The sequence below is a fragment of the Paramisgurnus dabryanus genome, chromosome 11 (genome assembly GCF_030506205.2).
Source record: "Paramisgurnus dabryanus chromosome 11, PD_genome_1.1, whole genome shotgun sequence".
Lineage (NCBI taxonomy): Eukaryota > Metazoa > Chordata > Actinopteri > Cypriniformes > Cobitidae > Paramisgurnus > Paramisgurnus dabryanus.
In genome coordinates, this window is record NC_133347.1 from 35896139 (window position 1) to 35921861 (window position 25723).

Sequence of the window (25723 nt, forward strand, 5' to 3'; positions counted from 1 at the left end):
GCTCGGGGGTTACCCTGTGGCCGAATTCAGCTTTTCTTCCGAAGGTTTTGTCATCATCAAACCTTAACCAACCTATCCACCTGGCGCAATTTACTCCCCCAGAAGGGGAGGATAGATTACAGCTGCTGTGTCCCGTACGGGCTCTCAGAACCTACGTGGTCGCGACTGCGAGTATAAGGCAGTCAGACCAGCTCTTCCTCTGCTATGGTGGTCCTAGGAGGGGCTGTGCTCTCTCCAAACAGCGGTTGTCTCATTGGGTGGTGGATGTAATCACCCAGGCATATAAACGAGGTGGTCACCCCCTGCCATCCGGGGTGAGGTGCCACTCTACCAGGGCGGTCTCAACTTCCCTGCGCGGCGTGCCCTTGGAGCGCATCTGTGAGGCGGCATCATGGGCATCCCCAAGTACCTTCTCCAGGTTCTACCGGGTGAATGTCGCCACCCCCCATCCACTGGAGGTGGTCCTGTTGCCGGACTCTGCGCTCTCCTCTCAATAAGGTACGTGCTAAATTCCTCGTGACTTTTTTGGTATGTGTCATCCAGTGCTTAAGCACCGCCTCTGGCGGTCTGTAGGGATGAAATAGAACGAGAGTTACGTATGTAACTACGGTTCTATGAATCCCGGATGACCGCCAGAGCGTTCTGTCACTCAGAATCCCTGTGTACTCGCGAGAAGATCCTGTAGGAACAGATCCTCTGATGTCACCGGAAGTTATAGACTCTCCGTAGGCATCAGGGGTCACGGGTGACTTTGTTGATATAAACACTCGACCTGCGCATGCGCGAGATGGATCATTCAGTGCTTAAGCACCGCCTCTGGCGGTCATCCGGGATTCATAGAACCGTAGTTACATACGTAACTCTCGTTTTAAGCTGGCTAGAACACTATTACAACTACACATATTGCTGTTTTTAATCTTAGTACTGTGGTTTTCTGTTAACGCAGCTATCTAGAACATTGATTTATTTACATTTTACATTATACGTAAACATTAATGATTGTAATGTGCCAGTTTATAAAACGAATACAAATTCACTTAAAGGGCCTTAACTCAAGTAGATGAAATGATAAAATTGATTTTTGCCAATGGCTGTAAACAGAGAGAAATATGCTCTATTCTTTGTGCATCTGGATTCAAAATCAGGTGATTTTTTTAATTGTTGTATGCTACTGTTACTGATAATATAGTTCATAATGTAAAAAATACAATGAAACTTCGTTTAAAATACCACAGAAGCTAGGCAAAAGCAAACATGTTAACTGCAATTTACATTTTCATCTTTTATCAGTGAAAGACATTTAAGAAGATTAATTAAAACCCTTGGTTTGAGGCGGAGGAGTTATGACAGGCCCCTTGAAAAAATACGTCAAGCTATAATGGTTTGTTATGAAATAACTTTGCTTATAAAATACAATTTTACATCTATTACAATTCCATTATATTATATGAATGTGTCTAATGCAAAATTGTAATCATTTACAGAGTGAGTTGAAACACTGGTCACCTTGGCAGGGAATCCGTGCCATGCACAAACGGGTACGTGATGTCAGAGGAATCCAGTCTTGCTACAGGTACTTTAACACTATCATTCAATAGGCTTTATGCCCAGCTGCACTACTTCCTGAACTTCAGCCAGCTCCTTGTTTCCTGTCTGCCATTATTGGACAAAATGATTAATCCAGGTGTGTCTGATTATTGTTGTTGTGACTCCTGAGGTCAGGCACACCTGAATTAATCAGTGTGTCCAATAATGGCAGACAGGAAACAAGGAGCTGGCTGAAGTTCAGGAAGTAGTGCAGCTGGGCATAAAGCCTATTTATCCTATAAAGGTTCTTATTGCCAATACTTATTTTGTTCCTTTGTCTGTTTATTTCTAGGAACGATGTAGGTGTAATAATGGGAGAGCTTGATGCCAGTGGTCTTATTCGAAGATGTCCTGGGAAAACAAAATTGAACGAAGGAACTACTTTAGTCGTGGACCAAATTATACTTGGCACATCGATGGTAAGTACTATTAACAGGGTAACCTTTAAAAAAAATCATTATTTAACCATCCTTTTGTTGTAAGCCTCATATAAAACCTGCTTGGTCACCATTCACTTCATTGTATGAAAAATATTCTATTGTGGAACACAAAAAGTTGCTAAGACATTTCAAAGACATAGTAAACAAAGTAAAAAAATGCCAGAATTTTCTTTTTTTGACACCCAGGTGAAAAAAAAGTTGTATTTAATGTATTAAAAATATACTTAAAATTTAAGTAATATGTTTTTAGTACATTTGTATTCCCAACGTGCTTATTTAAAGTGTATTAAAAATATGTTAAATAGCTTTTAAATGTATTTCAAAAAAGTGTACTACAAGTACGTTGGTAATAAATATATGCTTAATTACACTTTTTAAAAGTATGCTAAACTCAAGCATACTTTTAATGTATTTCTAAAAAGTGCACTAGATGTAAGCTGGTAATAATTATATCTTTAATTACACTTTTTATAAGTATGCTAAACTCAAGCATACTTTTAATGTATTTCTAAAAAGTGCACTAGAGGTACGCTGGTAATAATTATATCTTTAATTACACTTTTAAAAAGTATGCTAAACTCATGCATACTTTTAATGTATTTCTAAAAAGTGCACTAGAGGTACACTGGTAATAAATATATCTTTAATTACACTTTTTATAAGTATGCTAAACTCAAGCATACTTTTAATGTATTTCTAAAAAGTGCACTAGAGGTACGCTGGTAATAATTATATCTTTAATTACACTTTTAAAAAGTATGCTAAACTCAAGCATACTTTTAATGTATTTCTAAAAAGTGCACTAGAGGTACACTGGTAATAAATATATCTTTAATTACACTTTTTATAAGTATGCTAAACTCAAGCATACTTTTAATGTATTTCTAAAAAGTATACTAGAGGTACACTGGTAATAAATATATCTTTAATTACACTTTTTATAAGTATGCTAAACTCAAGCATACTTTTAATGTATTTCTAAAAAGTATACTAGAGGTACACTGGTAATAAATATATCTTTAATTACACTTTAAAAAAGTATGCTAAACTCAAGCATACTTTTAATGTATTTCTAAAAAGTGCACTAGAGGTACACTGGTAATAAATATATTTTTAATTACACTTTTTACAAGTATGCTAAACTCAAGCATACTTTTAATGTATTTCTAAAAAGTACACTAGAGGTACGCTGGTAATAATTATATCTTTAATTACACTTTAAAAAAGTATGCTAAACTCAAGCATACTTTTAATGTATTTCTAAAAAGTACACTAGAGGTACGCTGGTAATAATTATATCTTTAATTACACTTTAAAAAAGTATGCTAAACTCAAGCATACTTTTAATGTATTTCTAAAAAGTACACTAGAGGTACGCTGGTAATAATTATATCTTTAATTACACTTTAAAAAAGTATGCTAAACTCAAGCATACTTTTAATGTATTTCTAAAAAGTGCACTAGAGGTACACTGGTAATGAATATATTTTTATTTACACTTTTTATAAGTCTGCTAAACTCAAGCATACATTTAACGTATTTCTAAAAAGAGCACTAGAGGTACGCTGGGAAAAAATATATGTTTAATTACACATTTAAAAAAAAAGTATGTTAAACACAAGCATACTTTTACAGAGGTTTTAGTGTATTTAGAAAAAAACATATATTTTTTTAAACATGTACATTAATTTTAATAGGCTAACATTGCAATTTCAACATCATATCATTGAACTTGCATTATATATTGATTTCACAAAGTTAGTCCACATAAATTTGTTAGTGTTTATATTCAAACAACACACGTGACGGACCTGACTAAACCTCATTGGTTCTTGGGATTCAGTACGTCACATTGGCTTCCTGATTCAGTTGTTCGATACACAACGTGCGTGATCGTTGGTAAATGTGGATTAAAAGTTGAAACTAAAACTGTTAAATTATATATAGTGATCATCAGAGGACTTGGCTGAAACAACGCGATTCACATGGATTACTTCGGCGATGTTTTTTATTGCTGTTGCGATTAACTTTTTGAAATGTGAGCAGTTTTTAAGTTATCAAGTGGATCTGACATCGAGGGGAAATATACGTTTCTTGGATTTCATTAAAGTACATCGGTTTTTGTTTGAAGATGAATGAGAGAACATGAGGGTAAGTTAAGTGATGACAGATTTTTGCTTTTTATTTTTAGTGAACTATTAAATAAGTAGAACTTTTAGTATTACAGTATGTCTTAATTTTAACCCAGCTTCTTAAAGCGTGTATGTTGTGTGGCTTTTGGAACATAACGTTAAATTTTTTTTGTGAGTAAAGTTAGGCATTTCATTTCTCTTGTTGTATTTCAGAAATCATAACAGCCTGTCTTTTTTTAGCACAGCGGCATTCAAATTGACCAATCAGAGCCGAGAATATCTAATAAGTCGAAGTAGAGATGAACAGATGAAGATACAGCCCGTAAAAATACTTATTCTTGGTGGTAAGTTTTTAGTTCTACAGTATTTGTATAACATTTAGATAACTTTTACGTTTTTCTAATGCTAATGTTTAAAGAGTAACTAAACCCTAAACCAACTTTTTTAGTTAATGATCTGTAAGAATGATGCTTTATTAGTGTAAGTTTTTTGACATTTGGATATAAAGTGTTTCAATACTACAATATATGTTGTAAAACGTCTGAGTGCTGCCCTCTTCAGGTTGAACGGTGGCTACTGGCAGGGCTCGAAATTGCGAATATTTTGGTCGCATATGCGACCGAAATTTAATCTGTGCGATCTTAAAATATATTTGGGAGCATTTCTGCGACTGCCCATTTTGTTGTGGTGCGACTTGATTTAGATTGTGATGCTGCGTGCTGTTGTCCCAGGTTCAGTGTTCTCTCCAACGTTACATAACCAATCAAATTTCACCATTAAGTTCTTACGTTTAATGAAGACCGCAGATTGGCTAATATGAGCGTCAGTCATTCCTTGTTGCCGTGCTACGTTGGTACGTGAAGCGCGAAAAGTGAAAGACGAACCGCGAGCATGACGAGAACAAGCCGACTACAGCCAATGTTACTACTGTAATTAATCAGACGATCCGGATTCAAATGCGACTCCACCACCGGAAAATATGACTTGACGTTAAACCTTTCAGAGAGAGTGGCTTAAAGATTTCGAGTGTCTCCGCTATGAAAATGGCTCGATGTAACTTAATGTGTTTACTGTAAATCCTGTAAAACGGCGTTGGTGGCGGAATCAAAACATTTTAAGCGCCAGACCTTGCTTAAACATGGCGAAAGTGCCAAAAACACAAATAGTGTCATGACAAATGTGTTCATTATTGATGGAGACACCGACCTGTCTGTCAAAGAGTGTTTGATAGTGTATGTGCGCATGCGCTGGTGAATGGACATACGACAAACATCCTTGTGGTCCATGTTGATGTGGAACACGACAATGTTGATGGTATGTTTTTATAAAAAAATATATTTTTTAAAACATATTTAGTAGTAATAGCATCCTGGTAATGCAGTTATCAATACCAATATTAGCCTTCTATATTAAGCCTTCTATATTAAGGTCACTTTTGTAAATGTCCCAATTAATCAGTGTTTTACGTGTTTGCTAGATTTTCTATTGTAATCTTAATCATTTTACCTGTAATCTGTAATTGGTAAATTATTATTGCTATACTATTTCAAAAGCAGTTGGGTATTAATTTAGGAATCTATGCAGTAAAAAAAATAAAATAAAAGACCAAATTTTAAAAGCTGGCCATAGGATATGTAAAGCCTGGTGGTTGCATTTTATTTTAATAAAATAAATCTATTAACATATACATTGTAGTTGTGGTGCTTTTTAATTTTTGGATGGATGCGCCTAAATTTTTGCTGGTGCTCCTAACTCTTTAAAGTTGTGAGCACCAGTGCTACCAAAAAAAGTTAATTTTGAGCCCTGTACTGCAGTTGAATTTTCCTATTGGATGTTGGACCGGACACTTTTAGACAACATTACAAAGACAATAATATATTACTAACGTGATTAGCCTGCTGGACGAATTGTAAAAAACAGCACAATGTAAGCACTGCTAGTACAGGCTAGCTGAATATATCTTAATGATTACAGAGATAAGACAACACATAAAACTTGCAACCTTTCTCAGTTTGCACATCTGGACAATTCTTCACACATCATAGGTTGTAAATTTGGGTAAATCCAGCAAACAAGTAATTTTAGCGATTCTGCTGTCACTCTGCTTTAAATCTCCCGCATCAGAAACTTAAGAGCAGCCTTGAGTCAAATGTGGAAGTTAAGCGTGCATAGAGTCCATTGGCATGACTTCTGATTTCCTTAAATCTCCTTAAACAGAGGTGAACTTTTCTTGTAAGCAAGACCACAATAGACATGTCAATGGAAAATGCCCTTGGTTAAAATAAAACACAATTATCAAAGTAAAGAATATCCTGTAATACACACAGGTTGCATTATATCAGTGTCAGTGAGTTAAGCCTCCTATAACCCTTTGTTCAATGTAACTTGTAGAGTGCCATGTAGCGACGGATCAAACGGACACTCATGTCAAGCTTGATGAGGACACAGTCAAAGCTTTAAAAGGTAAACTGAGAAGTTAACAAAATTCTAATGCATATGTTCATTAATTATTGGTTAATTTTGTATATATTCTGTTTCCTTTTCACAGACCTTGTGATTAAGTCTTCAGTGTCTGAATGGCAAGAAGAAGTGACCCTCCACTTAAACGTGACATTTAAACTGCTCTGTGTTTTGGTTCAGCCATTTGTAGGTTTATCTCGAGTAAGTTCAAATGCACTTATTTTTTGGTCCAGTAACTTTTTGTTTAGAGAATTACATCATTATGATTATATAATTATTCAATGGTTGCATATTCATAGTGTACTTTTCATATTGATGTATTAATGTTCCACAATTTGATAAAAGTAGCTCATTGCATTTCACTGATCTTTGTTTTATATTGTAAACTCATTTCAATAGCAGTAAATACATACTTAGTTGTTTCTTTAACATTTAATTAGTTGTTAATGATGGAAGAAACCGGTTCGTATGTATGAATACAGAATAGGTATCATTTTAGAATGAGTTAAAACATGTTTTGGTGGCAAACATGCAGGTAAAATAGTACATGTATAACATTCTAATAGTAAACTTGACTGTAATTCAAATGTCACATACAGTACATTAGAAATTATTTATTTTATGTATACAAATGTGTGGGCAATATATTATTATTTTATTTTGTATGCTATATTATTTATGTAATATTATTATATCTGAAATTATTAAATTACATTTATAAATGTTTAAAAGGTGGGTTCAAATGTGCTTCAAGTTGTAACTGAATACAATTTTAGAAAATAGCACAGTTGAGTACACTTAGATTGTCTTAAGTTTGTCTTAGTATATTTTAGTCTTAGTCTTTTAGTATATTAAGCACAATTTACTGCACGAAAATAAAGAGCTTTTGGTACCTTAAGGTTGTGAACTTAAAGTGTATTTTAGTGAACTTTTTCACCTGGGAATACATTTGGTATATTATTTTAACACACTACTAGTATATTTTAAAGTAGATTCATAAATGTTTAAAGGTGGGTTCAAGTTGTAATTAAAGATATTTTTTAAATACAGACCTAGTATGTTAAAATTACATTTTAGTTCAACTTCATGGTGTCTCAAAAAAGCACAGTTGAGTACACTAAGATGGTTTTAAGTTCATCTTAAAAAGTACTTAATACTACTTTTTAGTATACTAAGTTCAAAATTAGTGTGTGAAAATAGAGCACTTTTAGTATAATGTGGAAAGTGTACTTAAATAGTGTATTTTAGTGAACTTGTTTCACCTGGGAATACATTTGGAATATTATTTTAACATACCATTAGTATACTTTAAAGTATATTTAAAAATGCTTAAAGGTGGGTTCAAGTGTACTTTAAGTTAAAATGAAATATATTTTTTTAAATACAGACATAGTATGTTAAAAATACATTTTAGTTCAACTTCATGGTGTCTCAAAATAGCACAGTTGAGTACACTAAGATGGTATTAAGTTCATCTTAAGAAGTATTAAATACTACTTTTTAGTATACTAAGTTCAAAATTAGTGTGCGAAAATAGAGCACTTTTAGTATATTGTGGAAAGTGTACTTAAATAGTGTATTTTAGTGAACTTTTTTCACCTGGGAATACATTTGGAATATTATTTTAACTTACCATTAGTATACTTTAAAGTATATTTAAAAATGCTTAAAGGTGGGTTCAAGTGTACTTCAAGTTATAATTAAATATATTTTTTTTAAATACAGACCTAGTATGTTAAAAATACATTTTAGTTCAACTTCATGGTGTCTCAAAATAGCACAGTTGAGTACACTAAGATGGTATTAAGTTCATCTTAAGAAGTACTAAATACTACTTTTTAGTATACTAAGTTCAAAATTAGTGTGCGAAAATAGAGCACTTTTAGTATATTGTGGAAAAGTGTACTAAGTGTACTTAAATAAAGTGTATTTTAGTGCACTTTTTTTTCACCTGGGCAGAACTATATATTTTTTTGAATCTTGATGTTTTGTCTCAAAAATAGATTTTTGTATTATACATCTATGGTGACAAATTTTATAATTGGTTGCAGGAAATGACAAATTGAAATTCTTTGGAATATGGGTGCATCTTGGTATTGATGGGTATATAAGTTGTATAGTACATACATTAGAATTAATTTGGCTTTTATTCTCAATTTTTTGCACTGAGATCTAAACATTTGATTTATTGTTTTGCAGTTTTGTATTGTTAAAGCAATTTTATGCTTTGAAGTTGCATGTCTTAATAGATTTTCTAGGAAAATTCTTTGGCTTAAGGTTGGCACCTCTAACCGACAGCAGAGCTTCATTGCAAGGTACTTCTATGATGCTGTTTGGGAACACAACGGTATGTATTTTTGGCTGCTTGCAACTCTTAATGACAAAATTGTGTATATACACTTTATACAGTCATGTGAAAAAGTTAAGATGCCCCATTAAATATTCAGTTTTTGTTAAGAATGTCAACATGTTATTTTTGATCTTGTTTTAATGTGTACCTATAGATGAAAGTGATGTACCGTAATTGCATACGAACAACAAAAAATTCACTTTGTTTCAACTTATTAAACAATCAAACAAAAACGAGTTTTTCAACAAGGTAGTAAGTTACCCATTGGTAACTTAAGCTGTTTTAAGTACAAATAAATGTGGGGGTGTCCTTTTATTACTATATTATATCAATATTGTTAATATATAGATGAAATGTCCACAAAAGGCTTTCAGGGGGAGTTTTTCACATGACTGTATTAAATGCTTTAAAATAATAATTTTTATTCTAGGTTGTCCAAGATTTAGTCGGGCAGACAGAGGAAAGGAAAACCTTATTGTCGGACAGATGCAAGTGGCATTTCACTTCAGGCAGGCAAGTGATCACGGACGAGACTCTTTCAGAGTGGGCAAATCAGTCCACAATCAGGCATGTAATCGTTGTTGCTTAATCACTGCATAATTTAATTAAACATTCGTTTAAAATGTTTTTGGAGTATGTGCTATGCAGACAAACCTGTATTATACAATAAAGTTTAAAACAAAAATAGCCAACATATGGTTTAATTAGAAGTAACCGAATTGCTTTTGCATTTCTTTTGTTATTCTAAATATCATCTATTTTAAATATTAATATTTTGTGTCCAATTATTTACTTATGTAGAAAGTAGTCATTTAAAGCAGTGGTTCTCAATTCCAGTGCTTGGGACCCCCCCTCCCAGAATGTTTTAAGATGTCTCCTTATATAAAACACCTGATTTCACTCATTAGGCTCCTTAACACACTAACAAGCTGATGAACTGAATCAGGTGTTTCATATAAGGAGACATCTAAAACATTCTGGGAGGGGGGTCCCAAGCACTGGAATTGAGAACCACTGCTTTAAAGTAATAAATGATATCAGTAATTTAGGGTCTTGATTACCCTGTTGGGTTTTATTGTGCACTAACAACCTGTTGACTGTAAATTATCCTTTACTTATTGTCATAATGTAATCCAATTAGTCTTGTATAAATGTTGAGAGTGGTTGGTGTATTATTGTTTTGTTCTTTTTTCCTCATTAGAGAGCTGAATTCTTCAACAGCATCTTGAAGAAAACCTGGATCAAAAAATGGCAGGTGACATTTGAGGTCAGGATTTTCTTTTCTTTAGTCAGACGTTCCAAATTGCAGATAAATGTTGATTAATTACCATAGTGATGGCAGTTTTATGCACTTTTATTTTAGACTATGATGGAATCAGGGATCCTTGATTTGGACAATCCAGTACATATGTAAGTTAAGGCTGGTTGTTTACTGCAAATTAAATGAACTTGTAGAGTCAAATAAAATAACCAGATGATGTTGACCAACAGAAATTGCCTGCAATACACACACCTTCCCCTTCTTCAGAAAGAGCTGACCACAGAACAAAGACTATGGAACACTCATGACATTCGCAAGCAGCGGAATGTTGCAGGCCCATTCGGAAAGCCAGACATTCTGTTCAATTTATCTCCTCAAGGTACATATAAAAATATATATATATAAATATATATAAAAATTCAAATGGTTAGAAAGCAGTAGCCTATTTCTAAATACATCTTACTCTCTTCAATGTAGGTTTTGCTGATATGCTCTGCAAAGTGGATGATGACCTTCTGCAATATGCAGGACAACTTGTGTGTGCTACAGAGGAGCCTTTGTTGGTGGCGAATGAAACATTCAGAACAATTGCAGAGGCCATTCTTAGAGACACAAACTTCCCATTATCTCCAGATGGGTCTCTAGCAGCTTACCTTATGCTGGTGGAGAAATTCATCGCATGCATTGAAAGAAGAGACATTCACATACCATCCACATTTGCAGAAGCAAATGAAATATATGAGCTACTGGCTAATGAGACCTTCTAGCTGTTTCAATCATTAAGTGTTTTATAGCGATTTCAATTTTAATTTTAAATGTATTAGTACAGTATGTCGAAATTAACATGAACTAAGATTAATAAATGCTCTAGATAGAAGTATTGCTTATATAATGGTTAACGGATTCAACCTTACTGTAAAGTATTTCCATAATTATATTTTCTACATATGCTTCAAATGTTATAAAGCTTTGTTTTAACATCCTTGTGCCAAGCTGTTACTGTTTTGTTTTTTACTATCGGTAGTAAACCGATAACTTACCAAAATATTTTCAGGCTTTAGATCCTGATGAATGACATTTTTTGAGTGAATGTATTCAACGGCCATGGATATGTCAAGGGCAACAAAATGACTGTCGTTTCCTTCAAACTATGAGGGAATTAAAATAGTTTTTAAAATAGAATAAAAACAGTAGAGAGATTTGAATGCACATCACAAATCTTATGCTACTACTTGAACACTGTCTTTATCTTGTTCAATAATAATTTTTGTTTATTTTTCAACAAAATAATTAAAGATCGCAGCTTTAAAGGAAAAACTATTACACTGTATACATTAAGAAAACTACATGAAAAATCATGACAAAAAAACACACTCTCACCTTAACACAAGCATTGCCATTGTGTATCACATTATCCAGGTTGTGCCATGAATGTATTCATTGGCCAGCAAAAAGGTGTTGTCAGTGCGGGCTGCTGCCATGAGTCGAACAATATTGGGATGGCTCAGTCGCCTGTGAATTACAAATAGCAGGCATTCACCAGGCTATCAACAAAACCCAAGCAATTACCAATATATAATCTAATAATAACAATGATGTCTTTATCCCAAAACAATCTTCTTTTCTTTTTTAACAAACATCTTACAGTGAGACGAGAATCTCATGCTGTATGTCCCGATCTTCAAGTCCTGCTATGCCATATGGAATTCTCTTTATGGCAGCTGGGGTTCCCTGAAAAGAACCTCTATACACCTTTCCAAAAGATCCTTCACCCAAGAGGTCCCGTTCATTGTAATTGATAAGTGACTCATCCACAAATGGCAGGCGTGGAACATACACTATTGAGATATCAAATAACAAAGAAACACAATGTCACCTTTTACTCTTAATATATCTTTAAAGGCAGGGCAAGCCATTTCTGGTAACTGCTGTCCCCACCCCAAAAAGATCTGGAGCCTCTTTTGATAGACCCGCCCCACATGTACCAGGTAACAATGTCGTAAATGAGTGAAAGCAATGTGCATTACTATGGTAAACCAGGTCGAATGTGTTTTTATAGTACTGTGTGTTTTAACGTGTGAATAGTTTGGCTCAGTTTACATAGACATAGATCACATACACATGCTGGAAGCTCAAAGACTTGGGCCATGTTTACATTAGAGCATTTGCGTTTTAAAACGGCATTTTAAAATGAAAATGATCCTCGTTTATACTGGCATTTTAAAAAGAATCTTCATCCACACTATACACCACCATAAACGCATGAAACATGACCAATCATGTAACTGGGCATGCGCATAAAAGTGTAAAATAACTTATTACTCTAATAATAGATTACCTGCACGTTTACGCAGCCTAGGGGTGTGCGATATTGACAAAAATTCATAGCTAGATCCTTTGCCGGCCACTACAACAGACACTATTTTTTAACCTATAAAAATGTGTTTGGGAAAGTCTTATACTGTTCTATCTACCCCCTACAACATATTAATATGATTAATAGGTTAATTTTTATTTTATAACTAAACAGAAAGGTCTTTATGATTTAAAAAGAAAGCATTCAAGTGAACAGTACTAAACAGTAGCGAACTTGAAGCAAAAAATAAATTTTAGCAAATGCAAACTTCAATCAAACATAGTAAGAGGTGAAGTATTAATTTAGCCTACCAGAAATGCTTATTGCATTAATTTTTAAAAGTGTGCGAGGTCCGTGCACGTCCTCCGCTAGCAACACACAAATAGCTAAAAGCGCAACGCCTAAAAGAGCATTATATATTAATGACGATGAGTTTATTGTTTTTATTAATTTATATTCACAAAACTTATCAACAAAACATCGATTCAAATTAAGAGACAAATTATCTGAAACGATATTCATTTTAAAGTAGCAAACAAAACTTACATTAAACTGGAAAATAATTTCTGACCCATTACAATTCTCCCTTCATATTAGCCTTTACAACGCCTATATGGCATTTAAAATTACAGTCTATCTTTCGTAAGCTAACTAAATTTAAACAAAACATAAACACTTATAATGTTCTAGCTCCCCCCTACAACATATTAATATGATTAATAGGTTAATTTTTATTTTATAACTAAACAGAAAGGTCTTTATGATTTAAAAAGAAAGCATTCAAGTGAACAGTACTGAACAGTAGCGAACTTGAAGCAAAAATAAATCAGCAAATTCAAACTTCAATCAAACATAGTAAGAGGTGAAGTATTGCTTTAGCCTTTACCAGAAATGCTTATTGAATTAATTTTTAAAAGTGTGCGAGGTCCGTGCACGTCCTCCGCTAGCAACACACAAATAGCTAAAAGCCAAGCGCCTAAACGAGCATTATATTAATGACGTTGAGTTTATTGTTTTTATTAATTTATATTCACAAAACTTATCAACAAAACATCGATTAAAATTAAGAGACAAATTATCTGAAACGAAATTCATTTTAAAGTAGCAAACAAAACTTACATTAAACTGGAAAATAATGTCTGACCCATTACAATTCTCCCTTCATATTGGCCTTTGCAATTGTAATATGGCATTTAAAATTACAGTCTATCTTTCATAAGCTAACTACATTTAAACAAAACATAAACACATTAAACCCAACAATACTCAAACATTCATATAAAACAGACATTATCTATAAGGATACATGTTAAAACTATCCGATATAGCGTTTATAATAGCTGGTTGATAGATGTTTACTATTTTTGGCAAAACCTCCGTAACAAACCAACATTTACATGAATAAAATAATTTTTACTTTGAAAATGATGCGCTGTCACGTTAACATCAGCTGTTCGTTTACATAAGACTCCGTCTACGTTCATTTACACTCAGAGCAACGTCTGAGTTCTCAAACTAAAACGGGGTCTTCAGCGTTTGCGAACGAATCCGTTTATGAGGGTCGAAAACGGTGATGTAGTGTAGATGAAAGGCGTAAACGTAGCAAAAGTAACGCGTTTTAAAGGATAAACGCATTAATGTAAACATAGCCTTGCAGTAGCACAAGTGTCAAGCAAGGCTACAAGTGTGTTTTAGTACTCTACCCAACTAGCTTTTCCAAAACATTTTTCAAAAATCGCTTACCCTACCTTTAACAACAAGACGTTATTCCAATAGTAGCATTTTAAAAAACATAAAATGAACTTAAATTATTAAAAATTTAGTTGAATTACTTACATGATGGTAAGATGGTGACAACATTAGATGATACATAAAACACCTCATTCTGTGGGCAAACACCTTTGACTTCAGATCCTGATATTCCTCCTTCCACACACCTCTCTGCTTCATGTTCTGGTTTTGTAGACTCCTTTGCACTCTGATCTAAAATTAGTCCACATAAAAAATTAAACTGTCATCATTATGTACTTTTGGACAGACACTAATCAAAAGAAACATACAGTGCATTTAAGCTATTTATTTTTATACAAGTATGTCAGCATGTGTGTTCCCTGGGAATAAAACCTTTTGAACTGCTAACCTAATGATCTACCAATTGAGCTAGAGGAACACTTAATGACATATTCTACTATTTCTTGAAACTCAAAAGAAGAATAACAAGAATAATTATCTGTGTACAGTTCGTAGGGCAATGTCTGTCAAACTCCTAAAATACAAAAAAGCAATATATACAACTAATACATTTTATTCCTATGATAGCTGTGTCTGAAAAACATACAGAAATGTAAGTTATTCACTTAGTATCTTCCTTTTTTCTGAATCTCTGTTTCATTCGTAGTTCAATAAGGAACTAAAATTGCTTTATTTTGAATTTAAATCAGTATTTCATGTCTATTTATTTATTTTGTAGGTAGCCATGTAATGAAATGATAGCGTAATGTCAGTTAATTGTTAAAGAGACTAATGACACCAATCCACTTTAAACAGCATTAGGACAAGAACTACTTTATCATTTATAGGTAAAGTGTTCGTTTAAGTATTTACCTGTAGGTGGATCTGATTTCGGATCAGTGTGTGTGCTTGTTTCTGTGCCTCCATTCAAAGATCTCTCTGAACCTGGATCTGGACCACCATCAGCACTTTTACCTGAACCTAAGGATTTCCCTGTACACCTGGATCTCTTAGGCTGGAAATCCTACAGTTATTTAAAAAGCAAAATTAATAAGCAGCAGGGCCTAGTTAAACATCTTAAACTAGCTTCTAAATAGAGGCTGACATTTTTTCGGGAATCCCACGGGTCACGGGATTCCCGTGGGATTCCTGCAGGATGGGAGTCATCTTTGATATTAATCACGGGATTTGGACGGTACAGGATAAATTGTTAACGGGAGCAGACGGGAGCGGTAATCAACCAATAGCAAAGACGACAAAAAAAGAAAAAAGTAAATGCACCATTTTGTAGTTTCCTTTTAATACGCCTACAATGTAACGCAATTAAAAAATAACTACACGTCCCAGAAGCCATCAGTTCTTTTTGCCACGCCTTCCCGCCGGAATTCAAAGAGCAGTGATGGAGGGAGCTAACAGCGGCGGAGAAGTCGATGTGGCAAAAAATGATTTACAGCGCAAAGTCAAAAGTAATGACATGTCTATTAAGTTCACAGAACTGGTTGGAAAGTCTGAAATATTAATTAAGTTTATGAGAGTAGAATGCGACGGTGATAGCACGGTGTACGCTGCTTGTAAGACATGCTTAGTCTTAGTCAAGTACACAAGTGATTCAGGGACGAGCGGTCTGAAGAGGCACACTTGCAAGGCAAATTCGGGAAAGAATCAGCCAAGCATCGCTTCGTTCATCAAGCGAAAATTGCCGTCAGGTGTCAAGTCTCGTCTGACCGACAAAATTGCTCGCATGTGCAGCCAAGATCTCCGACCCTTTGCTGTGGTAGAGGGGAAAGGCTTTACCAACGTAGCACAGGAGCTGCTCGACATTGGAGCCAAATATGGAAGTAACGTGCAGGTGGAAGACGTACTGCCATCTGCACGCACAGTTTCCCGTCACGTAGAAGGGGAGTATGAGAAAATAAAACTGCTGGTCATGGGGGAGCTCCGTCAGGTATGTCACTCTGCACTATTTTTATTCTTAAATTGTACCTCTCACGCAGTAGTCTGTGATCTATAGATTCTAAACCCTATAACGTCACACCAGATTTTCCTTACAATTTTTAAACGCCATAATATCTCCATATTCTTAACTGGTAATCTTTTTTACATGTAAGATATTTTGTGGCTCATTAAAAATATAATTCTTCCTTTCATGCAGACTAGAGACCATGCTGTAACCACAGACCTTTGGACAGAGGAAAGGACCAACACACACTACATCACCGTTACAGTGCATTACATCCTTGATTGGAAGATGGTAAACCGGATTCTGGCCACAAGAGAGATGGAAGGTGTTAAATCCAGTGACCACATCAGAAGGACTGTGGAAAGAATCCTTCAGGTCTGTCTGTCTCTCAGATCAGATCATCTTTATCCACAAGGCATATGTAATTAATATTGCTAATTAATGATAAAATTGGGAAAAGTATGAGAACAGAGTGCAACAGTAACAACAACAAAAAACATATTTACAAGAAAAATTATACAATAAGAGAAATATATCAATACATATAACAGTAGCCATGTGTGTGTCACTGTCCCTTACTGTACTGCACAGTGCACACATCAGTTTGTTGCAGGCAGCTGCATTTGCTGCTCTCTGTGTCGGAGGCATTTTTACTTTTTTGATAATTAAGGAAAACGTTTCATAAAAATTTCAAACTTTTAAAAATAGTTTTCATATTTTCATATCTTAGTGTCATCCTGTGCTGATATGCATTAAGCATATGTGTAAACACTGTATGTTTTGTCCTAATATAGTTATAAACATTTATTAAAAAGTTCTCTGTTCATTTGCAAGACCGTTAGTCAATCTGTTTTGATGCTCTTATATCTGGGCTTCTTTTTGCAAAGCTTTTGTGTTAGTCTTTTTCTAATCTTTTTTTTTTACTTCACACAGGAATTTGGCATCCTGAGCAACAACACCGCTTTTGTAACGGATAATGGCTCAAATGTGGTTGCAGCATTCAAGGATTATGTCCGACTCTCCTGTGCTGGCCATAATATTAACTTAATCTTAAAACATGTATTTGACCACTTGGACGAGGACAACCCAGTGCACAGCAACATCATCAAGCTGTTTAAGGACACAAAGACCCTTGTCACACACTTCAAAAGAGCAGGGTAAAATAGCATACAATGTTATGTCTTCCTGGTAAAGCTGCTTATATAATTTGAAAGAAATTAAAGTGAAATAAATAAAAAGAAGCTACTGTAACTTATACCTGCACTGGTCTTTGTTTTTTTACTCAATTTTAAATAAATCTCTTTTTTAAATAAATGTTGTTTTCCCAACAGAGAGGCCAATGAATTTAAATTTATGTCACCATAACATCCATTTTTCTTGTGCAATCTCTTTATATTTTAGGTTGCAAAAAGCACTGGACCAGTCACTGAAGCAATCTGTGGAGACGAGGTGGAATACCAGACTAGCAATGCTCCAATCTGTTAATGATGCTCTGAGATCTGGGAAGCTGCATGACATCTTGCTTCGCCGAAACGAGCTCCGTTACCTCAACAACATAGACTGTGAACTTCTTGAAGACATCATCCAACTCCTGAAACCTTTCGATGAGGCTACCAGGCATCTCTCCACTGATCAGACACCTACCCTTCACCTTGTCCTCCCGACCAAGGCTACTCTACTGAGGGGTTTGTCGATCCAGGATGGAGACAGTGTGATTGTAAAAGAGGTAATACAATACATTTCTGATTTTCATTTAGTTGGTGGTCATTCAAGTAGCAAACATACCGTATTTTCCGGACTATAAGTCGCCCTTTTTTTCATAGTTTGGCTGGTCCTGCGACTGATAGTCAGGTGGTGCGACTTATGTGTCAAAATTAAGTCATACTGACTTACATGAACCAAAAGAAAACATTACCATCTACAGCCATGAGAGGGCTCTATATGTTGCTCCTGTAGCCTACCCCTGTTAACTGAAACATTAACTTAAAGACAATGGAGAAAGACTTAACAAACAAAATGCCCCCAAAAAGAATAATAATTTTCTTAATAAATGCGACTTATTGTCCAGTGCGACTTGTATATGTTTTTTTCCTGTTCATGATGCATTTTTGACTAATGCGACTTATACTCCGGAGCGACTTATAGTCCGGAAAATACAGTAAGCACAGTGCAATGATGTTGCATGTATCGTCATGCTCCTCCTCCCCTAGCTGAAAGGGAAGTTAGACCAGGCAGTGGAGATGAAATTCAAAGTCCACCTGTACCATAAGGTAGCCACAGCTCTCTCTCCTAGCCTGAGGAGTTTCTTAAGGAAAACTCTCAACGGTCAAGAGTATGAGGAGGTCATCAGCACCCTGACAGCACTCACAGAAACAGCAGGGACAGAGGAGAGAGTGACAGGCCTTGTGGATGTGGACAAAGAGGGTGAATAACACTAGCATCAACAGCATTTGCAGAGCAAATGACAAAATTTATTTTCATTTATTTAGAGTGACACACACATACATGACAGGTGTGAGGATTACCTTATAGGTAATGTTTAATATAGGTGTGTTAGACAATTGAGTATGTTAGACTACAAAGAACTAGATTGTAAATGACAATGTTCTATAAGAATCTGTCTTTTTTCCTGAAGATCCACCCCCAGAGCTAGGAGCTACGGAGGTGCATAACTTCTTTGCAAGTTGTGTAGAAGAGGAGGAGAGGAAGGAGGACAGTGGTGATATGGAGTCAAATGGTCGACATTTGGTGCTGCAATACATGAGTGACACTAAATTGACACGTTTCCAGTGTCTTCTTGACTTCTGGCGGGAGATGTCAGGTGGGCTCGTACCAGTTGCCAAGAGGCTGCTAGCTATCCCCGCAACAAGTACTCCTTCTGAGCCTACACATCCTTATGCCCATGGCGTCAATATTTGACGCACTTGACCATGCGTCAATATGTTACGCGGAGGGTATACCTTTCGCGTCATTTTTTGACGAACTGGGGACTTCAATACTATTACGTCCGTTGCATTCTCTTTCCTATTTTCTTACCATTTTCGCGTCGGTTTAGGGTTAGATTACGCATATTAAACAGTGTACGCGAAATTAAACAGTTTAAACAGTTGTCACCTGGCGTTGGGGTTAGACACAGTTGTCACCTGGCATTGGGGTTAGAGTTAGGTTTGGGTAGGGATGTCATTATGTAAATCTAACCCTAAACCGACGCGAAAATGGTAAGAAAATAGGAAAGAGAATGCAACGGACGTAATAGTATTGAAGTCCCCAGTTCGTCAAAAAATGACGCGAAAGGTATACCCTCCGCGTCAACATATTGACGCATGGTCAAGTGCGTCAAATATTGACGCCACGGGCATGAGGATGGGTTGTCTGAGCGTAGCTTCAGTGTTGCGGGAAGACTGATAGAGGAGAGGCGTTCTACCCTCAATCCAGAAAATGTAGATGCACTTTTGTTCCTACACAGCAACATATAACTAAGATGGACTCATTATGCAATAGCATAATTAATGAAAATCGTTAACATGTAATTAAAAAAAACTATAAATGTGTAAAATGCAGCTTTATGTGCTGTTTGGGTTTATTAAACTATTGTAGACATGGAGTGAACTATGTACTGTTTTTCTTTTATTTGCTGTATTCCATTTTCTGGAGAAAATCTAGAAACCGGCTCAGCAGCTGGTCCAAAACAGGATGGAGAGCAGATTAAATCAAATTCTATGTATGAACTAAACACTAGTTGAAGAAAAAAATATATGGGAGCGGTACAGGAGCGGGAGTCAGTTTAAACAGGAGCGGGATGGGAGTGGGAGTCAATTTACCAGGAGCGGGATGGGATGGGATTATTTTTTAAACTTTGTTCTGGGAGTGGGACGGGACAAGATTTATTTCTATGGGAGTGGGACGGGACAGGAGTGAAAATCCACTCCCGTGTCATCCTCTACTTCTAAAGACACTGATTACACAAACAAAATGAATCAATCAATGTTGTCTTACCATATCAGAGTCCACTTCAACTTTGCTAATTTCTTGAAAAAAGAAGCAATTAATAATTAATTTAAAAATATTAATTTACACATTAAAAAATAATAACAACAATAAAAACATAATTTTGTCACTGGACTACCACAAACATTTTGGTACATACCTGATGGTGAACTGGTTTCACCAAGGCAGATAATCTCTGTAGACACAACACAATATGTAAGTTCCAATAAGATCATAAATTAGACATTATGATCTTTTGGGAACTTACATACTGTGTTGTGACTACAAATATTATCTGCCTTGGTAGAGAAAACATTTTCTACTATACCCATTTCTCTACGTCCAATAAAAAATGTCCTCTTCCAAAGGGTTGGGATCTCCGAAACAGATCCATATTCTTGGTTAAACTGCTCCTTTGTCCACCTCGTGCCATCTGTATGACAGAGAGTAAATGTACTTCCCTCTCTTTCTTCTGCCGTCCAGAACGCCTCCTGAGCAATATTGATGAGTTCATCATAACCCTCGTTGCCTGTGACTAAGATCCTTGGTGGGGCCTCCTCAAGCATTAGTTTTTGGTACCTCCCAGGTTTTTTGGATGTTCGTGGTTTCCACTCCATGGGACTCAGTTTTATCTTGCAGTAAAACAAAAATTTATGGTTGGTAACATTCTTTAGGCCTACACAAATCAAATTACATACATACAACAATGCCATAATAATTGCAAAAACTAACCTTTAATAAGGACTTTTCTTTTTGGCGAAGGGGAAACTGACATTTTTTCACCTGTGGTTTGATGAATTGTTTTGCCTTTGTAAATATTTGTGCTGCATCTGTGATATAGAAATCAGTTAAGATTTGCAATAAACAGTAACAACACTCTAAAATAAAAGAACTGGCAACCAAACAAATTCAGTTTTTTTTTTATAATGCCAATTATATAAATTTTAATTGTGTCTCCTTACCCATAAATGCCTTCTCGTTTTTTTCTTTTGTCTCTAAAATATTAGGTAGAGATATTTTAAATATAGATGAAAACAAGTAAAAAATATTAGGGCTGTATAACAATTAATCGCAACTATTCATTTACAGAATAATAGGTTTTATTTACGTCATGTTTGTATGTGTACTGTACTGTGAATAATAATTATGTATATAAATACACATACGCACACATGCATGTAAAACTTCAAGAAAGCAATATATTAAGCATTTATATAAAGGCCTATAATATAAATTATATAAAAATGTATATACACGTGTAAATTATTTCTTAAACATGAACTATTATACACAGTACATAGGTACATAAAAAGGGATATCAGATGCTCTTTACCTCTTCCACTGTGCGACTCCTCTTCACTCAGCAAATGTTTCACTCTGGCATCAAAGCCCTTTTGAGTAAGTTTATCTAAAAGTCAAATTTGGTGATGGATTAACTACAAGCAGATGTGAATATTACAGAAGTATGCATTCAATGTACACAGAAAGCTAATACAATGTAATTCAATCTAATGTAATGTAATGTTTCCCCATTACATACCACGTTCAAGTTGTTTTTTTAAATCTTCGTATTCTTTTATCTTATCCATCCTTTTAAAAGAAACAAATGTAAGACATTTGTACATTACTTTAGATTGATTAGCAAAACCCTAAATCCTGTAACGTTATCATTCTGTCTTTTACTAACTTCTTTATATGTATGTATGTATGTATGTATGTATGTTTTTGACGTGTACTGCTGTGTGTACTACAATATTTTTTTGTAAACAGTTTATCAGGAAGTTCATATATAGAATGCAATGACGCATCATTAACATTTTAAGCAATACAACATTTTTAACTTTTATGACAAACTTCAATCATGTTTTAATAACAATTGCTCACCAGCGTGCACGCTAACGTTAGATGATGGTTTGCAAGGTGATGTTAACAATCTAACTGCATAAACGTAACAATTACATTTGCTAATAGTTGAGGCAATGTGTTCCACACTTAATGGACTGTAACGATCAATAAAACAGTAAAAAAAAAAAAAAAAAAACGATATCAAAGACGTCTTACCTTACATCTTTAGCAGTCTCCCCGTGCTGTAATAAGTTCTGGCTAGAAGTTTACGGAAGTGACGTCACGCTAAGGGGCGGGGTTACGCGGAAAATCATCTGAAGCCTTTCTGCCTGAGGCCGTTTCGTCTGATACCTGATTTAGTACCTGTTGAAGTCATTAAAGTTAAATAAATAACAAAAGAAGAGAAAGTGTGCAGCAACTAGTGTGCCCAGGATGGTAAAATAATTATTACAATGTATTCCTAATGACCAACACAAGTCTTCTGCATACTGACATGGTTTGAAATCTATAGGTATTTGATTCTTTGGTTTTCTGATGTATTAAAATTCATATATGTAGAGCAGGGAAATAAGAAGCTTTTTTTCCTGGGGTGCAAGCCCTGGAAAATACTTATATGGACCTCGGTATTTATAAAATCATGCAATGCGGCGTGTTTGTCTTTACAGTTATGAAATTTATTATTTTAAACACACATTTCACAAAGTATATATTGTAAGTGTAAATATTCATAAACTCAACACTTCGGAGGCGTTTTTCTAAAGAATAATGTTTAAACTTTATTGGTGGTGGTTGAGAATAATTCCTCTTTCCATATGTAACGCATTTTAGCGCAATATAAATGTATCATATTGTTATTCTTAATATATAAGAATACTAATATATTTTTTAAAACATTTATAACAGAAAGGTGTATAAAACAGCTTTAATTAACAATATCTGAATTGGCTCTTTGCACAATTCTAATTTTCTCATGTCATAATTTATAATTATTAATTAGATTTAATATAAATAAGTTTTGAAAAGTGTTGAATGCGAACGTGTAAGATATCTGGAAGGCGATGCGACGTGTTTGTCTCTACAGCCACATGTTATAAAATTGATTATTTTACACACACATTTCACAAAGTACATATTGTAAAAATTCATAAACTCAACATTTCGGAGGTGTTTTTCGTCCGCAAAAGGCACAGTTTCTCTGTTCGCGTCAATTATTTTGGTTTGACCAACTAAAAAAACACATAAGTGACATTAAGACATTTTATTAAGTTACTTTAATAAATTATTTTAGTGATATTCTATTTTACAATAATATTTTTTACAATTATGAATTACGTAGAAACACTGACTGCATATGCGCAAGAAAGGTAGCCTATTATTAAAGGGGCGGTGAATTTGTCGATTTTATTGTTTTATACTGTTGCCTGATGTCTACTTCTGATGTCCGCGTGGTTTTTACATTCAAAAACATCAAAAACAATAAGTAATAGGCTATTTTGTAACATAGATTAGTGGCTGTCTGGAGAAATGGTTCGTTTGAAGGGGCGGGCCGCATTGAAGACCTGGACGTAAACACCCACTGCTATGATTGGACGGCTTCATTCCCCGTCATTACATGTGGGGAAATGTTTTAAAAACATTAATGTGATAAAAATAGCAGCCGAACACAAATATGTTTGAGCCACAAAAGATTCTGGGTGCTAAATATGATACACATAAATGACAATACGTATATTAAAGTAGAAACAAAACTCGACGTGACTAAATTACCGTATACAACACAGTAAGCGCGCATCAGAATCTAAACTGCGGCTAATAAATCCTTATCAATAACTTTGTATAATTCGATTGTGCTTGTGAGGTTGCTTTTACATTCACGTAATGTTAAATACCACAGTTATATGATAAAAAATAAGCTTTGTTGAGTGTTTGACCTTTCAAACGTAACTCGTCTAAATTACCGTATACAACACAGTAAACGGGCATCAGAATCTAAACTGCGGCTGATAAATCCTTCTTTATAAATAACACTGTATATTTCTACCGTTAAATTACAGTCGTGTTGTTAAAGGAGCGGTGAATCAAATACTCAATTTTAACTTGATAATTTGTTATATAAGAGGTCATCATAGTTAAATGAACATCCTGCAAGTTTCAGAACTGAAAACGTCCGTGCTACTGAAATATAACGGTTTTTGGCACCAAGCCAGTAAAACAAGCCAGTGTGGAATTCGGAAATCTATGACGTCAAAGTAGAATTGAAGCACCGCCCCATAGCCAAATACAAGGATCACTTTTGTAGCCCCGCCCACAGCTTCGCGTGAAACATGTGTGTCTCAACAAGTAAATATGTCTTTAAAGATTGACAAATGTAACCAAAATGACTTTTAAATACATTTTTTCTGAGAGACTTTTATTTTGACGCGGTGATCTGTTATGAAAGACTGGAAACGCATTTTCGGTTGTGGAAGAACCGCGTGGGAACAACACAGAAGCTAAATACTTTAATTCGGAGGCTTGAAACATAACATTAAATGCGTGGAAAAAGTTTGCTTTTGAAGAAGTTCCAGCTCGTGTGGGGAGTGTTTGTTAACTCTGTGTACACGGATTCATTCGTAAAGAAGTCGATGCTGGATTTGCAGAGAGACTGTGATTAAAAGCACCACTTATATTGGATCTGACAACAATGACACAGCATTATACACAGTAAGACATTTTACTTTATTTAAGTTACTGCGTTTCACTATTGCTTTGTTAGAAGATATTGCTTGATATGTCCTGTTGTAACATCCGTGTCTAAACACGTTTGTTTTACTGTTTTAATTTACTAAAAACATTAAACGATTAATAAAGGTACAACACTTAACAATACGACTGTAATTTAAAGGTAGAAATATACAAAGTTAGTTATAAGGAAGGATTTAGCAGCCGCAGTTTAGATTCTGATGCCCGTTTACTGTGTTGTATACGGTAATTTAGGCGAGTTACGTTTGAAGGGTCAAACACTCAACAAAGCTTATTTTTTATCATATAACTGTGGTATTTAACATTACGTGAACGTAAAAGCAACCTCACAAGCACAATCGAAATATACAAAGTTATTGATAAGGATTTATTAGCCGCAGTTTATAATCTGATGCGCGCTTACTATGTTGTATACGGTAATTTAGTCACGTCGAGTTTTGTTTCTACTTTAATATACGTATTGTCATTTATGTGTATCATATTTAGCACCCAGAATCTTTTGTGGCTCAAACATATTTGTGTTCGGCTGCTATTTTTATCACATTAATGTTTTTAAAACATTTCCCCACATGTAATGACGGGGAATGAAGCCGTCCAATCATAGCAGTGGGTGTTTACGTCCAGGCCTTCAATGCGGCCCGCCCCTTCAAACGAACCATTTCTCCAGACAGCCACTAATCTATGTTACAAAATAGCCTATAACTTATTGCTTTTGATGTTTTTGAATGTAAAAACCACGCGGACATCATAAGTAGACATCAGGCAACAGTATAAAACAATAAAATCGACAAATTCACCGCCCCTTTAAGTGGTGTATCTTTATTAATCGTTTAATGTTTTTAGTACATTAAAACAGTCAAACATACGTGTTT

The 25723-nt window shown here is 34.9% G+C and overlaps 2 protein-coding genes across 2 annotated transcripts; one reads left to right on the forward strand and one right to left on the reverse strand.

The window, feature by feature from the left end:
- The first annotated feature begins 928 nt into the window (after positions 1–928).
- Positions 929–11033, forward strand: LOC135745306 (uncharacterized). Its single transcript, XM_065263611.2, has 11 exons — positions 929–1145; positions 1291–1381; positions 1485–1573; positions 1880–2006; positions 8671–8722; positions 8869–8966; positions 9400–9536; positions 10171–10236; positions 10333–10379; positions 10461–10609; positions 10708–11033. The coding sequence occupies exons 4-11, from the start codon at positions 1934–1936 to the stop codon at positions 10995–10997; spliced, it is 912 nt and encodes a 303-aa protein (XP_065119683.1). The 5' UTR covers positions 929–1145; positions 1291–1381; positions 1485–1573; positions 1880–1933; the 3' UTR covers positions 10998–11033.
- Positions 11034–11270: 237 nt separating this feature from the next.
- LOC135718131 (uncharacterized) lies at positions 11271–22461 on the reverse strand. The gene is made up of 12 exons (XM_073816291.1): positions 22326–22461; positions 21805–21854; positions 21598–21672; positions 21227–21259; positions 20997–21094; positions 20425–20896; positions 20274–20305; positions 15191–15341; positions 14423–14569; positions 11876–12068; positions 11611–11742; positions 11271–11378 (listed from the first exon to the last, which is right to left on the reverse strand). Exons 6-11 carry the CDS (start codon positions 20498–20500, stop codon positions 11637–11639), a joined length of 705 nt encoding a protein of 234 aa, XP_073672392.1. The 5' UTR covers positions 20501–20896; positions 20997–21094; positions 21227–21259; positions 21598–21672; positions 21805–21854; positions 22326–22461; the 3' UTR covers positions 11271–11378; positions 11611–11636.
- Positions 22462–25723: the final 3262 nt, after the last annotated feature.